At 41.7% G+C, this 15,917-nt stretch overlaps 1 protein-coding gene across 2 annotated transcripts in view; it reads left to right on the plus strand.

Annotated features, from left to right (window-relative positions):
• sema3h (sema domain, immunoglobulin domain (Ig), short basic domain, secreted, (semaphorin) 3H) overlaps window positions 1-15,089 on the plus strand; it is a 52,111-nt gene extending 37,022 nt beyond the window's left edge. The window contains exons 11-20 of one of the 2 annotated variants that reach the window (XM_026153945.1): window positions 7,410-7,479; window positions 10,442-10,586; window positions 10,821-10,910; window positions 11,199-11,328; window positions 11,433-11,521; window positions 12,642-12,683; window positions 13,224-13,381; window positions 14,029-14,090; window positions 14,289-14,431; window positions 14,546-15,089. In XM_026153945.1, the coding sequence (XP_026009730.1) occupies window positions 7,410-7,479; window positions 10,442-10,586; window positions 10,821-10,910; window positions 11,199-11,328; window positions 11,433-11,521; window positions 12,642-12,683; window positions 13,224-13,381; window positions 14,029-14,090; window positions 14,289-14,431; window positions 14,546-14,998 (1,382 nt within the window). In that variant the 3' untranslated portion in view covers window positions 14,999-15,089. The remainder of the gene's footprint in view (window positions 1-7,409; window positions 7,480-10,441; window positions 10,587-10,820; window positions 10,911-11,198; window positions 11,329-11,432; window positions 11,522-12,641; window positions 12,684-13,223; window positions 13,382-14,028; window positions 14,091-14,288; window positions 14,432-14,545) is intronic. The other variant, XM_026153946.1, reaches the window with a different exon arrangement.
• Window positions 15,090-15,917: the final 828 nt, after the last annotated feature.

A 15,917-nucleotide genomic window follows, 5' to 3' on the forward strand; every position in this document is an offset into this window, starting at 1 on the left:
AAGGGTAGGAGGAGGGGGATCTAGTAGGACGGGCAGGATGAGGGCAGAGGTTGTAGCACGTGGTGTTGACCAGACATGAAAAGGACAAAGAAAGATGGGCTGAGGGAGATGAGGAGGGATGTGGAAGCTGTCATCAACGGGTTATTACTGCAACACTGTGCAAGAGAAGGTGAAGGAGGGGGAGGGAGCAGGAGAGGGGAATATCTGATTTAAGAGAACATTGGAAATAAATTTGGCTTCTGGGCAGGGCATATGAAGAAAAAAGAGAGGGGATGAAGAAAGGAGTGGTAATCGCAGAAAGAAAAACGTTTTATTTTCTTCTTACGGCCAAACAAAAATGTGGAGAAATGAAAGGAATAGTTACAATTTTAGCATTTCAAAAGGTTAAGACTTCTAAAGTGGAAATTGAAGAAGCATAGGCAGAAATTTACCCTCGCGCATTCAGCTTTTTATTGTTGCCATCACTTCTCTGATCCCTCTTCACATTTTTACTATATTAAGAATGACAGAATAGTTTATTAAAGCATGTGTTGAGTGTAAAGTCCCTGGGTTAGTGTAACAGCCATCGCTATCAAGTCGTCAGGAAGAAAGGAAAAATAAAGTTGATGTAAAGGACTGAGGGAAAGGATAATGGTCAGAGAGAGTTAGAATTGCTGCAGGCCATGCACAAATATATTTTCCCTCTAAGGACCAGGATTGGATGAGTGAGGTGAAGTGAATCTAAAAGGGTGTGAAGGTTGACTGAAGTGAGACAGAGAGAGACGGAAGCAGGGAAATGGGGTTAATGGGGAAGGCTGAAGCAGACTGAAGGTGGAGATGAAAGAGATTAGAGATTTGCACTATATTTGTCTTGTAGTAAACTCAGTGTAATTTACTGGATTTCAAATGTATATTTGTTGGTGTGCAATTCCATCCTGAAGCGAAAAAAAAGAACAAAAACATTGTATGACACAGAGAGTGGTATCAAACGTCCTTTGTTACCACCGATGGAGAGCTGGCATCTTAGTCTGGCCATGGATGGCAAAACTGAGTTAACAGCTGTTGCTAGAGGGTAAAACATGTATCACAGTGAGAAATATGGAGTGTCAGAAGGAATAGGGTCAATAGCCGAGAGGGTTAAGGATCGGATAAGATGGAGGCAGGGCTATTATTGGCAAATTACTGTAAGATGGAGGGACGAGACAAGAGGAGTTGGCAGAAAGGTGACGAGCATAAAGGAGGCACGATCTAGGTGTTGGTATTCGGGGTGGCTGGATGAAAAGGGAGGGAAAGAAGAAACAGTGGAGAAATGAGGAGAATATGGGAGTTTGCCTGAGGGCGCACTGGCCAGACAATTAGGATGAGGGGTAGGAGGAGGAGGAAGAAGACAGGGGCTGGGTCTGCAGGTCTGCGGGCTAGACAAGACTGTCTTCCCTCAGGGGGAAAACAACCTCGTTTTGTTTAGAGAAGAAGACACAAGAACAATCCTCCAGAGAAAATAGGCCAGACAGACAGATGGACGGGGGGGACAGAGGGAAGAAGAGATAGCGGGAGGGAGGGATGGAGACTGGGAGGGACAGCGAAAGTGAGAAACAAAGAGAACGAGATACACCCAGAGGGCTTCCGGGAAGTCCAGGTGGATTTGAGCAGAAAGGAGCACGGGATGAGAAAACTAATAAAAAGATAAAGAGATGGAAAGAAAAAGGAGAGAAGATGATTCAGGAGGAGACAAAAAGAAAACATCTTGGAGTGTAAGATAGTGGTCGAGGCTGAAAGAGTAAAGAAGCTGTGCTTAAAAAAAGATAAGAAGCCATGAATCTGTCGTCTTTAACTGTAGCATGAGCAAGAAACCAAATAAACACTCTTTCTTGCTTCAGCGGTCAAACACTCTCACCTGGTCAGCCCGTCTTGCAGATAGAAGCAGAGTGACCTCATATTTTCTGCACTATATTTGTGATTAATGCATGTCTGAGTGTTGCGTTATCCCTCCTCTATTAAAGATTAATGACATTAGAAGCCACTCCAGTTTACTAAATCAAACATGCGAGGGATGTAGGTGGAACAGCACTGAATCAGTCGAGGTTTAAACTCGTCACGGAGCGATAAGAGTGAAGTTTTGCCAAGCTGAGCCGTAAATAACTAAGACGTCTTGTTCAAAGTGTCTAAGAAAGAAAAATGTTGCGCTGGCTGCGTCTTCTAAATTTGAACTGCATTTTTATGTGGAGCTGCATGTACACTGAGGTGCAAAGAAGAAAGGGAAACTAACTTTCGAGCAGAAGGCAAGTTTTTCCCCTGCAGGGTTTTACCAGAGTTTGTATTAAGTTTACTCAGAACAAAAAAATGCATGTATTTACTTTTACGTGCTGTGTGGCCTCATTTTTACCTGTCTTAAAATACCACAAAGTAAATTGGGATTTTTTTCCTCAATTGGAAACCTTTGTTCTTTCTTACATTCATAATAGTTGGTGCATTGTTTGGAGATGCAGCTCTGTGGATGCTAGCCAGACCTGCTGTTTTGATCATTTTTGATCCACACTGAAATATGTCAGGTTTTAATTATACAGAGCAGTAACAAATCCTAAATAAGCATATTTCACGGCAGTCAGTTTGTCCTGAAACAGCATGTATACACATGTGTTACTAATGACGTTAATAAAGTTTCTTGCCTGTTTAGGTGAACCGAATTTGTTTACATATTGTATTTCAAAATGGCTTCTGTGAAATCAGTCTATTGCCTTGAAATCTGGTGCAGCCATTCGTACCTTCCCTCTGAACAACTCAGATGAATCTCTAACTTCTTGTCATGCAATCAACAGTCATGTTTCTTTTTCCAGCACTTTTTCACTCAATACCTGCAAAACTAGTTTAGGTATTGTGCTAACAAGTGGATGTTAGCATGTCAAATCTACCTAATCTCACTTGACCCCATGTTAGCATGCTGATGTTAGTAAGTCTTTTATACAGTTACTGGTCTTGGCTTGGAAAAAAATTCTTATTTGGCTTGAAACTGACTCTGAAATACTTCACTTTTTACACTTTTTACGCTCAGTTTGGGCATCGTCTGGCAACCACCGGTCGCTACAGAAAAATGTTGCGAGTGGTTGCTGGAGAAATCGATTGCTAAATCCCCAGTGCACAGGGTTGACTCCCTAGTAACTACGGTTGCTAGGGAAAAATGTATATTCCCGCACCAGTTGGCAAGTTGCTGGGGGATAGTTGTTTGGTGTCGTTTATTAGTGGTTAGAAAAATACTTGCTAACTACTGACAGACAAGTCAGGGTACAAACTATAGGCGACTGAACTGTGGGCAATCTGCTAGCAACCAGGCCAATCACACAGAGGTTTTGAGTGGAGCACCGGCTACCTCTTTTGACCAATAGACCTGTGTGACTGAAGCCTAATGTAATTACATTAGATTACAACATTAAAAGTATTTTTCCTGCAGTAGTGCATTAGTCTTTAACAAGGCCAAGTATTGTTCTGTCCAAATGTGGTGTATCTAACTACAAGTCCAATGCCAGCTTGGCTGCACTTCCAGATGAGTTTCATCTGTTCTTTGCTCTGTTTGACTGCAATCCCATCACCTGGTAAACTTTTCCACTAGGTTTTAAAGGGGCTTTCATCTGTACTCAGAAGGGTTCCACCAGGGTGGCTGTGTGACTATAAAATTGAGCTCTGTGGGTGTAGATGTGCATCTTACAATGCCCTTCTTTTTTAGTCTGACTCATCTCTTCTTTGAACAAAACTTCGAGGAGCTTCAGATGAAAGTGTACTCAGGATATACATCATCCAGAGTAATAATGCATGAAGGCCATAAAAAAAACAGGTAGACATAGAGATGCAAAGTAAACCAACAGATGATAAAGGTTTTGATTAATGAAAAGCATTCTTTGGAAGATGTGAGAGCAGAAGATAAGCTCGAACAAATGATGGGAAAGTAGAGAAGAGGCTGTTTAGAAAGATGGAGGGATGATATGAGTAGAATTAGGGAGTGATAGGAAACGGGAAGAGAGGTAAAAGGAGTGATAACACAAATGGGGGCATCTACATTGTGATTTAAAGGCAGGAAGAGCTCAAAGAAGCAGTAAATAAAATGCAATAACAAAGAAGTGATATATTAAAGGGAAGAGGGAGTGAGCAATTGGTACGCTGGAGGCAGCAGACTACCCATGCTCTTCTGTTCCCTATCTTTGAGGGGCCTGTGTGGGTGTTTGTGTGTCTATCGGTACCATGCAAGTTTGAGTCAATGTTCCTTGCTCCCTGCAGTTTAACAATTTGGTATGTGTGGGTGCATGAATGTGGCTATACATGCCTTTATTTCTCTTTGCGTGCTCCCAAATCTGCCACTGTGTGTGGCAGCTGCAAGTGTGTGTAGCTGTGTCGAGATGAGATTAGCCTTCCTGCAGGGCCGTAGTTCCACGGAGGCCACCTGAAGCAGCAGGAACGGCAGGAATGTGGGAACATTGATACGCTTCGTCGTCTCCAGCACCACAACAACATATCTGCCTCTGCATGGGAGAGGAGAAGAATAAAAGTAGAGACATACGGGGCACTCATTGAGTACTCCTTGGGTCGAACCTGTTTTTTAGAGTTTCGGGAACTTTTAAAGCTATTTGCCACAAAAGTAGGAAGCAAAAAGAAAGGAGCCCTAGGAGTCATGTATTTATAGATTATCACAGCGTGTTGCACGGAAAACAAAGGGCTCCATTCTCCTCCATTTTGATGGGATGATAAAACATTCCCTGCTCTTATCTGAGACAAAAGTGCAGAACAGAAAACCTTTGATTTATTCTGATTTAAATAAACTGTGAAAGCCAAGGTCTAGTGTGAGCTGCAAGTGTAGGCAACTGAATAACACAGCGATGAACAAAAGTGGAAATATGGGAGGCAAAAAAGTCAAACTGTGCACAACTTTCAGGAACATTAATAAATTTTTTTAATGTGTGTTTTTTTTTTTTAATGTTTTATCACAATTTGTCAGTATTGAACCACTGGTGCTTCATACGAGACACAATGTTTCCATTGTCAGTCTATATGTGTTCACAGTTGTGGGCCTTTTATTACCAGTCTGTTTTATTTGATTGTGAGTTCATGTCACATCAGTTTGTTCCTATTTTACTCCCCCATGAATCAGAGTTGTGAGCGTTGTGGTAAAGTGCTTCACAACTCAAGATGTATTGACCCATTTGCTTTTTATGCTATACATTCAGCACCTTTACTGTCACACACAAAGTGATGATACGGCAGTTTTTTACGGTTCAGCATATTTCCAAAGAAAACTTCCATACTCAGGCTGGAGGAGCTGGGAATCTGCCAGCCTTATGTACCCGGTCTGGCCTTAAACTCTTATTGCCGTTAGTTCTCTGCGTTGTGTTGTGTGAATGACCAGAGGAGTCAGCTCTCACTTTGCCAGCCGGGTGGATTTATTCTCCCAGAACTGTTTAAAATAAAAACAAAACAGTACAGCAACTTCACTTTACTGGACTTCTGCATGAACACCTCTCCTCAGCGGGGCCTCTAGGCGACTGAGGTACAACATCACAACAAATCCAATTACCAAATAATACTGCTAAAATGTATTTATATTCATATATAACAAACAAAAATGCACTGCATCGTGAACATATAGTGACAATTACCTCATCAACAAAATTATACTTTAGGGAGACTTCATTTACCAGTGGCAATTTTACATATTTACAGTAAGTTGAAACAGTGAACATGAATCACAAACAAACAAAAGATATAACCAGTTCACATGACACAAAAATAAAAGAGGGAGCTCACATACCTGTTTAAAATAAAAACAAAACAGTACAGCAACTTCACTTTACTGGACTTCTGCATGAACACCTTCAAGGGAGAGAGAAGGTTAGCGGACCACATGAGAAGCCACGTGCATGCTCCTATGCTCTCATCTGAGACATGCTAACTAGCATGTTACAATAAAGTGCTGTACTCGACAGAGAAACAATAATTCGCACTAAAACATCAAACAGAACTATGAGACAAAATGCACAAAGGGAACGAGCAGTGTTTGAATTACTTTTAGTTACTTTAACTGTGTTTATTTGCTCTGTAACTGAGAACATTAGCGTACGCTCACCTCTCCTCAGCGGGGCCTCTAGGCGACTGAGGAAAATAGCGCGCAGCTACAGGAAGTGACTTCGTGGGAAGTCAAAGGTCACACAAACAAAATAAAAGCTCCCAAAATATAAATACAGAAAATAAACATATATAAATAAACACATATACATAACCAATACTGACAAAGCGAGATAACACTGCAGGATGGATCTTTGGTGAAATATAAATTATTTTTTAATACACCCGTTACACTTACACTCCTGAGCTGTAGTCACAGAGTCGCTTTATTTCTTTATCATACACACAGTATCTTTTTGGACCTCCAAAGTATTTGTAACCTTTTTCACGGACTTACATTGAATCTGATGGGAACACAAGATAAAAACAAAACAGTTAATCACTTTCTAACTATCACACACTCACTCACACTCCGATGAAAACATCAGAGGCAATTTGCAGTTCAGTCTTGCCCGAGGCCACTTTGACACGAGGACAGCGGAGGAGCCTAGGGATCAAACCGCTGACCTTCCCATTAGTAGATGGGGCCACAAGCTGCCCCACTTTTTCTTTTCCTTTTTTCCTTAACACTTCTGAGGATACTTTTAGCATTTGAACTTAAATCTACAAGTTCATTAAAAAAAAAGATCCCACAGTTTTACCTGCTGTATTCAAATGCGGTGTTATGGCCGCTGAGCTATCAGGTGTCGAAGGCAGACAGATGGAAAGAGCTAAAAAAACAAATCCGCACTACACCTGATTGCGCTGCATGAGCGGATCACTATCAGAGCGACGCCAAAGTGAGAAAAACATATCAAATGTGTGTGTGTGTGTGATCCGCTGTGTTTGAAATGACGAGTGGAGACCGAGGTGTGGTGTTAGTGTGTGTGACAGCAGGTGCTGTGTTCCTGTGGCGGACGGAGCGCTCGGCTCTCCCACTGCGGCTGGTTATTAATGGCTACAGATTCATTACAAGCAGCCAGTCAGCCATGCTGCCAGCATGCCCGACGCTATTAGTCACACAGTCAGACTGATAGATGCACACACTCAGATGCGCACACGGGCATACACATAATGAATACAAAGTACCTAAAACTGAACACACACTCACACAAATAAAGAAAATAGACTGTTACACGGACTCATGAGCATTGCTCACATGAATACAGACATGTAGAGTTTATGCAGTCCTGTGCAACTCTCCAAAACTTCTCCGTAATTCAGACATCATTCTGATCTTTTCTGACTAACATTTTTATGTCTTTGTCTCCTTCCATTTCCCTTCCCCGTCTTTCTCCTTATCCCTCCCTTCCTTTCATCATTATGTCTGGATGTTCTCCATTCAGAGGACATCTTCATCCTCCAGGGGAAAGACAAGAAGAATCCTCTCATCTACGGCCTGTTTACCACTTCAAGGTATGTGCCTCTGTAAAGCAGAAATCATGGGAATTGAGTAACTTGAATGGGTGGTGTGTAAACTGCATACCCTTGTTTATGTGTGGAAAATGTCAGTATATGGTGGTAGATGGGAGGGAGTCCCTTCACTTTTACACTGGGCGGACTAGTTTTAGAAGGACTTTAGTCCTTAGCATTTAGTTCTGTATTGATCAAGCCATGCAAAAAAAAAAGAAAAAAAAAAAGAATAGAAATGGAGTGCAAAAGAGTGGAAGAGAGGAGAAGAGTAACTGTGTACTCAACGTGTACAGGATAAATACGATTTCTTGAAAAGGATTAGATGATTTGTCAATAGTTTATTTTGAAATAGGATCCGTGGTATGCATAGTTATACTTTTTGGTGACAGTTTTATTATGGAGCATTGGGTTTCTTGGGGCCCCAGAGGCAGGAATTGCTGTAATTGTTTAAATAAAAGGTTTAAAAGCAGTTTAAAGCCAGCTGTAAATTGAACTGCCGACGACAGTGGAGGCTGATGAGGTTTTAGTGAGAATTTCAAACCACTAACCAGACACTGAATTAAAAACAGATGACAGAAGCATCAGATCTTTAACGATAAATACCTGTTGACCCACACAGTAACTCCTCAACATGTCATTTTTAACAAGTTAAAACATGTGATATAAGAAGCTTTTTTTTTTAGTGGTAATCGTTTTAAAATATGAAGAAAATAAAAGTATAAAGTTTTTTTTCTTCAAATACTGAATAAATGATCATCTGCACCGTCCTGTACTGTGATGACACACGATGACAAGAGAGCGTCTGTGACAGGATATGAGTGCTCGATGTTTCACATCCACGTGTCAGATGTTGATGTCACACGCTGTGAGATACACACCACCCGCCGGGTCTCATGTCACAGTGACTCATGAATGAAATACATCCATTCATGTGAACAACATGGAGCGTATATGAGCCTTCACAGTTGTCATCATCAGTGCACAGTTTCTTCATCTGTGTCCAACTGTGTGTGTGTGTTTGTGTTACAGAAAGGTTACAACTTGACTTCTACTGTATTTTTTCACACACAAATAGACAAAAAGGCAATTTTGAGATCCTGGAAGAAGTGCATGAGGACAAAATTGCAAAAAAATGAATTGTGACTTTAATAAGGAGTTGATGATTTTCAATAAGACTCTAAAGCAGCTTTGCATAACTCACAGTTTAAAAAATGCTTTTGAGGACAAATGCTTTAGGGCCTTTCAACCAATTTTCTTCTGATTGGCTCCCAATTTATATGTTCCCGATGAGGTCACAAAGAGCCAGAAGTAAGGCTTGCAGGATCACTTGTACATATGCTGGCCTTAATTATTTGAAACTTTTGACCATGTTTAACTTACATGACTGAAAAAAGGAATAATAAATACCCTTTATAAAAAGGCTACTATGAAGCAGCCCACAGGAGATATGCTTTCTGTTGAAGTCTACGTTAAAGCCTAGGAAATGTACAAATTGCATACATGTCAGACATAATAGAGAAGAATCAAAAATATTCTTTCAGACCATCAAAGGCTGTTAGTTTTAAAAAGGCAGTTGTCCGAATAGACAGGCTTTCATAAAAGCTCACGCAGATGTCTGCTGAAAAAACACAGACATGAAAAAAGCAGGTTCTGTCTGAAAAACGAGTAAAAAATGATCCAGCAAGCAGCCTAATTAAAGTAAAAGAAAAAGGCTGCGTTTTCTCATTTTCTCTACTCCACTGACCATGTTGCATATCCAGAGAATAACACAGTTTCTGAGCTGGACGCCAGAGCTCCACAGTAGCAGCAAAAGTATGACGGCATCTGGCATTGCAGAGCAGGGAGTTGGTCTGTTTTTGGGGGTTTTGGAAAGTGTGTGGAATCTTAGCAGGGAACAGAAATCCAAAGCATCACCAAGGGTGCGGTCGCAACCACAGAACTGGAAAAGAGCAAAAAGGTCATTCCTTCTGAAAGGAGACTTGTCTCTCTGGTACAGTAACGATTGCACACGTGCCGGTTTTTATGCCTGTGATGAAGGCAAGCGTGTTAACAGTTCTTTGCTTTTATTTTGCTCTCTGCTTTTATTTTTAATTGTTTGTGATTCATAATGTATCAGACAGCTGATTAATTGATTTTGCCCACCGATAGCCTTGTTGTCACATTTATTCTCGCAATGCAAAGTGGCCGGGACCCAAACTAAAACTAGACCCTAAGGTCAACTCCTGGTAGCACACCTTTGGTAAAGTTGAACCACTCCATGAAACTAACAGCCCTGCCAATAACTTGCAACACAACTAATAATTATTAAAGCACAACCGCAAAAAGCAACAGGGGACTGAGGTCTGCTCAGGTGGAGGAATGTTTGTGCAGGTGAGCTTCCAGAGGAGGCCACTTATAAACAAAACAGAATAGGAAAGAGGAGAATTTACAAGTGTAAAGGTGACATCCCCAACTTGTAAAAACACAATTTAGAGGCTGACATGAATGCTTTTTTACAACGTCACGGTTCACTTTTGTACTCTGTATGATTTGGCATCTGAATACCAGACTGAGACCTCTGACCACTGAGGAGAGAAAAAAGCTTCCTCTCTAAGAGCCCCCTGATTCATCATAACGTGGCCTTTCTATCTGTTCTGTTTCTGCTTTGCTGGAATCTCTAGCTCGTGCGTGCTTTGCCACAAATCCTCCAGAAATGTGTGATCTTAACTGCAGTGGATGGGATGTGTTATAGTGGGGACCGATGTGCTGAAAGCAGCATATTCACCCAGGCTGGATTTTGGGTTGGAGCGCATTCATTTAATTGATGCGTTCAAGCTGGAAAGCCACAATGAGTCACAGCTCCTAATACAGTACTCCATTTACTGCTTAAAGACCTTTGCAGTATATCAAGTAAAGTAATCAAAGGTATGCTCTGCTTCAGACATATCTGATGTCTGAATCTGCTCTCCTTTTGTCTTCTCCTTAGTGATATCCTGAACGGTTCAGCGGTGTGTGTTTACCGAATGGAGGATGTGGTTCGAGCCTTTAAAGGGAACTTCCTGCATAAGGAAGGGCCTCAGTATAAATGGGCAGAATTTACAGGCAAGGTGCCCTATCCACGGCCAGGAACAGTAAGTTCATACTCAAAACTGGTAGATACCACCGCTATCTCTCCAGGTGACTTTTTGTATTTCTCTAAAAGCAAATGCGTGATTTACCAAGGTAATACATTGCAATAATATGCTGTCTTTGATGGAGGGTCATTTAATTCTGCAAAATTGTGCTTAATTTCCATATAAGAATGCTCAAAACAAAAGACTGGAAACATTATGATCTCAGTCTCTGTCTCTCTCTTTCTTTGTCAGTGTCCGAGCAGTACATATGGAAGCTATAGCTCGACCAGAGAGTATCCCGACGACGTCATTTTCTTCAGCAGAACTCATCCGCTGCTGCAGGTTTGGCTGATATTTCACTTTATTAAATTAAGCCAGTTTAGCTTAATTAGATTGCCGCATTTTACAGCAGGTCAAGCCATTTTTTTCTCTCTATTTCTGTCTAAATTCTGAAGTGAACATAGGAAATTAAATTAGCAGTCCTTGCCAACAGGGCACTGCTTCATCACAGGGAATATGAAACCTTTGCTGTATTAATGATGAATAGCAAGACTGGCTGAACAAATTTATTAGTCAAAGATTTCACATTTAATGTGATGCATTCTTGCTTTTTCTTTTTCTTTTTTATAGGAAAATGTCCTGCCGCTTGGAGAGCGACCCCTCCTGGTCAGGGTGGGTGTTCATTACAAGTTCACCAAACTGCTGGTGGACAGAGTGGAGGCTGTCGATGGCACCTACGACGTCCTGTTCATCGGTACAGGTAGGTCATGTGACATTGAAGGTTGTGTTTCTGGCATTTTAAAGTGTTTTTTCAAAATGAAATATGGTGAATGATTTGTTTATTTTTATTTTTTTTGTCTTTAGACTCAGGACTCGTTATGAAAGCAATCCATCTGCACAGGGAGCACGGCCAGAGTCAGGAGATCACTCTGGAGCAGATGCAGGTGTTTCAGGTACTGCAAGCTTTTTCTGTGAGGAAAACCAGGCTGAAACCTTAAAAAACTCAGATTTGTTAAGAGCTGGTCTATTTTGTAGTAAAGCTCATTGTTTGCAGATTGAGTTGATTTCTTCGCGGCGTCCATTCATTCCTCCTCCATTAAAAAAAATTCAATTACCTCTCAAAACTAGATCCAAATGTACATTATTGTCACAACATAATGCAGCACAGACTTTTCAAATTAGCCTGCGTGACAACAATGCATGCAGACACAGTGTGACTAATTCCATATCTGTCCATGCCATATGGAAATGAATGGAAATACATGCATTCTCTCAACAGTAAGGAAACGCATGCGTGCAAAGACACCATTCTGCTCTGGTTAATGCAAAGATAGTTATGCACATACTATACCACTAAAGTACTGCGCATATTGACATGAAATGCAGTAAATACCTTTATTTAACCCCTTAATGTCTAGTGTATCATATTTGATGCATGAGTTTTTTTAGACTTATACATCTTAAATAAATTGCACAACAGATTTTTAAGCAATGATCTGAACAAAATTTTCAAATGGAACAAATACAATACAAATGAAAACTAGTTTATGTATATTAATATTAAAAACATTTTTAAATCAGAAGGTTCAATAAATGCTCAATTTTTTCAATTATCTCACAGTTCAGGATTTAAAGGGTTAAAGCTTGTCACTGCACCAAGACCAAATTACTGCAGCTGGCCATAGTTACCAAAAAAGAGAAGATCACAGTTCACAAAATCCACATTTTTGTCCAGAATGAACTCCGCTTTGGGTTCAAACAGCAAAATGAAGGAAAACAACTTTGGGTTCAACCTGAATGATGTGGCTGAGATATCTGTGGTCAGACCTGACTGTGTTTTTCCTGCTCTGTATTCTAAAGTATATGCTTTGTAAAACCCTATCTATCTATCTATCTATCTATCTATCTATCTATCTATCTATCTATCTATCTATCTATCTATCTATCTATCTATCTATCTATCTATCTATCTATCTATCTATCTATCTATCTATCTATCTATCTATCTATCTATCTTTGTTTCAGTATAAACCTGGTGTGTTTCTCAGTTTCCCTTTCCTGTCTCCTTCACAGCACAAATCACCGGTGACAGCCATGGCACTCTCAAAGAAAAAGGTAACAGACGAGACTCGCTTTCAAAGTTCCAAACTGCCGCACTCACACACGGTAACATCGCACTTCTCACTCGTCTCTCCACCTTGCGTCTCCAAGGACGGCTTCATCACCAGTTGCCATGGTTACCTCACCTCAGTCAGAGCAGTAATGAAGAGATGCTAACACACAAATGCACCTTGCATTATTAAAACAGTTTGGCATGAGAGAGAAAAAAGAAAACGAAACCCCAGCTCGCACACACGAAGATTATAAAAAGCAAGCATCCTCACATTTCTCTGTTTTCCACCCCGCATGCAAACACACACTCTCCGTGGCCACTGACATTGATACAGCTTGAGTTGGATTTGTGACTCACAGAGTGGAGATGAATCTGCTTTTTTTTCCTGGTGACTGTCAAAGTGTCCGTGTTGCAGGGGAGTGAACTTGATGCCCCTTTGTTTTTCTCTTCTGGCTCTCCCACATTGTCTCTGCTTTCCCCCCTCCATCGTTGTTTTCTCTTCCATCTCTATTTCAATCTTTCACCCACCCCCTCTCCTCTAGCAGTGGTTGTTTGTGGGCTCCAAGGAGGGTGTGTCTCAGCTGGCCCTTTACCAGTGTGAGCTGTACGGTCAGGCCTGCGCTGAGTGCTGCCTGGCCAGGGACCCCTACTGCACCTGGGACGGACATGCTTGCAGCCCCTATATGCCGACCGTGCGCAGGTAGGGAGGACATACCAGCTCTATGCAGATCCAGACAGCACTGATAACATTACAGCAGATTGAGTTTCCCCTTACGGCTTGAACTTATTTTATTATGAAAAGAATCAATGTGGAATCAATCTTCCCAAATTTGATTTAAACCACATTTGTTGATAGTCAGAAACGTGGTTCAAGTTACACCTAAGCTCAGATTTTTCTGATTAGATTTTAGGCATTTTTTCCACATGATTAAGATTTTGTTTCTTTACTAAGTATCACAACTGGCCATAATTTCTATGATTAGGTTGTTTATGATGATATCCTGACTTTTGCCCCAGTGAGCAAATTGATTCTGCCAAGGAAGTTATGGTTTTGCGTGTGTGTCGTTCTGTCTTTAAACACGATAGCTCAAAAAGTTTTGAATGAATTCTGAGTATACAGTGAACTCATGTCAATAGATTGATCTGAAGGTCAAATTAAAAATGCTATATAGAGCTATTTAAAACTATGTTTCTTACTGGCATTGTTTGTGTTGACAACATATAGGCATGATACGTGTGACCCCAAAATGCGTGCCCTTTCTCCTAGTGCTGCTCTCACTTTGTTAAAATCATCGCTTTGCTGTCCGTTCTGTCTAACACAAGCTTGTTGTTTCTGTTTGTCTGCAGGAGGAATGCTCGTCATTTAGGAGAGGATGAGGATCCACTGACTCAGTGTGTCAGACAGGGAGGTGAGCAGCTTCCATTGTTTCCATTCAGGGTCTTTGCTTTACCTGTTGAACTATGCTCAGGCCACATTATGGAGCACTACCAGTGTAGTAGGGTTTCAGAGGGCTCAAGCCTGTTCCAGCTGAGACTGGCGAGAAGCAGGCTTCTCGGACAGGTCACCATATCTTTAACCTGTTTCACCTTTTCTCTCTTTAATTTAGCCGGACTGCAGGTGGAGGCAGAACAGAGGGTGATGATGGTGGCAGAGGGTAACAGCACCTACCTGGAGTGTTTGCCCAGATCCAGACATGCTGCAGTGACCTGGTACAAACAGGCTGGAGAGAACAGCGCTGAACTAAACCAGGTGCAGTCACACGTTTTACACTTGTGCTTTCATTTATGTTCCAAATCCTTTTTACAGCCACTTTGTTCGAGATTATCCAGATTATAAATTTCCTCTCCAAAAATCTCTCGTCAGGTGATAACTGGTGACCAGCTGGTGGTGATCGAGCGGGGCGTCCTGATTCGTCGAGCCGAGCTGTCTCACGGCGGGGTCTACCACTGCCAGGTGGAGGAGCACGGCTACCACTGGACTGCGGTCACCGTGCGCCTCGCTGTTTGGAGCCCCTCTGCCAATCGCCTCCTGGCTTCCTGGTCGGCCTCGTCCTATCAGAGCGCCGGAACCCAGCCGTGGTACGAGAACGTGATGGCACTGATTCACCCCGGAAACCTTGGCCAGCACTGCAAGGCTCTGGGATACCGCCCTCCACGCAACCACCATCGCCATGGTGACACAAAGGCGGAGCTACACAAGGAGAAAGAGAGGCACAAGCATGGCGGGGGAAGAGGAGGAGGAGGAGGCGGCGGAGGAAGAGCAGCGGGGAGGAAGAGCAGGAGCAAGCCGCAGCAGAGGGCGCCGAGGAGTGCTTGAACGCATCCACGAGCGGGGGGGCAGATTTTCAGTGACTTCAACAACTACACAAACACGCAAACACACACACACACAAATGCACACATGTACACATACACAGTTAACTTATACACTGAGACACACACATACTGTATGTACAGAGACTACTTCATGCGCATGCACTTATCTACAAACAAACATGGCGTCCTTTCATTATAGAGACAAACAAGCTAAGCTACACACGAGTGACTGAAGTATGTACAGGATCTGGACAGCGAGGACTGTTTCACCGGGACAAACGACTGTATGAATGAAAAGGCTTAGGTTGCATCGCATGTTGAATGAAGGATAAACGGCATGCCTAAATCCCTAAGTTTGACTGACTCTGAGTCATGACAAGGACATTTGATTGGATTCTTTAGATTTGGACGCTCTACAGAGAGAGAGAAAAAAAATAAAAACAAAAATCCAAGTCTCGTTCCAGAAGTCGATTTTAAGCATTTGGAAAAATCATCCAAACCGTCTGTCCCGAAAAGGACCATGCTTGTGGTTTTGCATGTTTTTGCCCATTAATTAGGAATCACAGCTATCCCTCAAAACAGAGCAGATGTTTTTTAGATTGATTTCCTACCTTCCAGGCAAAAAACTGCTTTCCATTTATTTTGTGATGTGGAAAGAGAGACATTTTTTTTCAAAGTCATGTTCTTGAAGTTGAAGAAGTACTTTTTTCCCCAAGTACTTTGCAAAACAATTATTGCGCTTCAATTTCAAGGACACTCTTTCCTCTGGCATACAGGAATAAATTTTCAAACTGCTTCTTTGTTGTTGGAAAGAGAACAGAAGTTGACAGAAGGGCAAATATGTATTTGCTGAAAGGCTGTCAAATACCATTCAAATGTCATTGGAACCCAATGAAACAGCACAAAAAAGAAAGCTGTCA

The sequence above is a fragment of the Astatotilapia calliptera genome, chromosome 20, assembly GCF_900246225.1.
Source record: "Astatotilapia calliptera chromosome 20, fAstCal1.2, whole genome shotgun sequence".
Lineage (NCBI taxonomy): Eukaryota > Metazoa > Chordata > Actinopteri > Cichliformes > Cichlidae > Astatotilapia > Astatotilapia calliptera.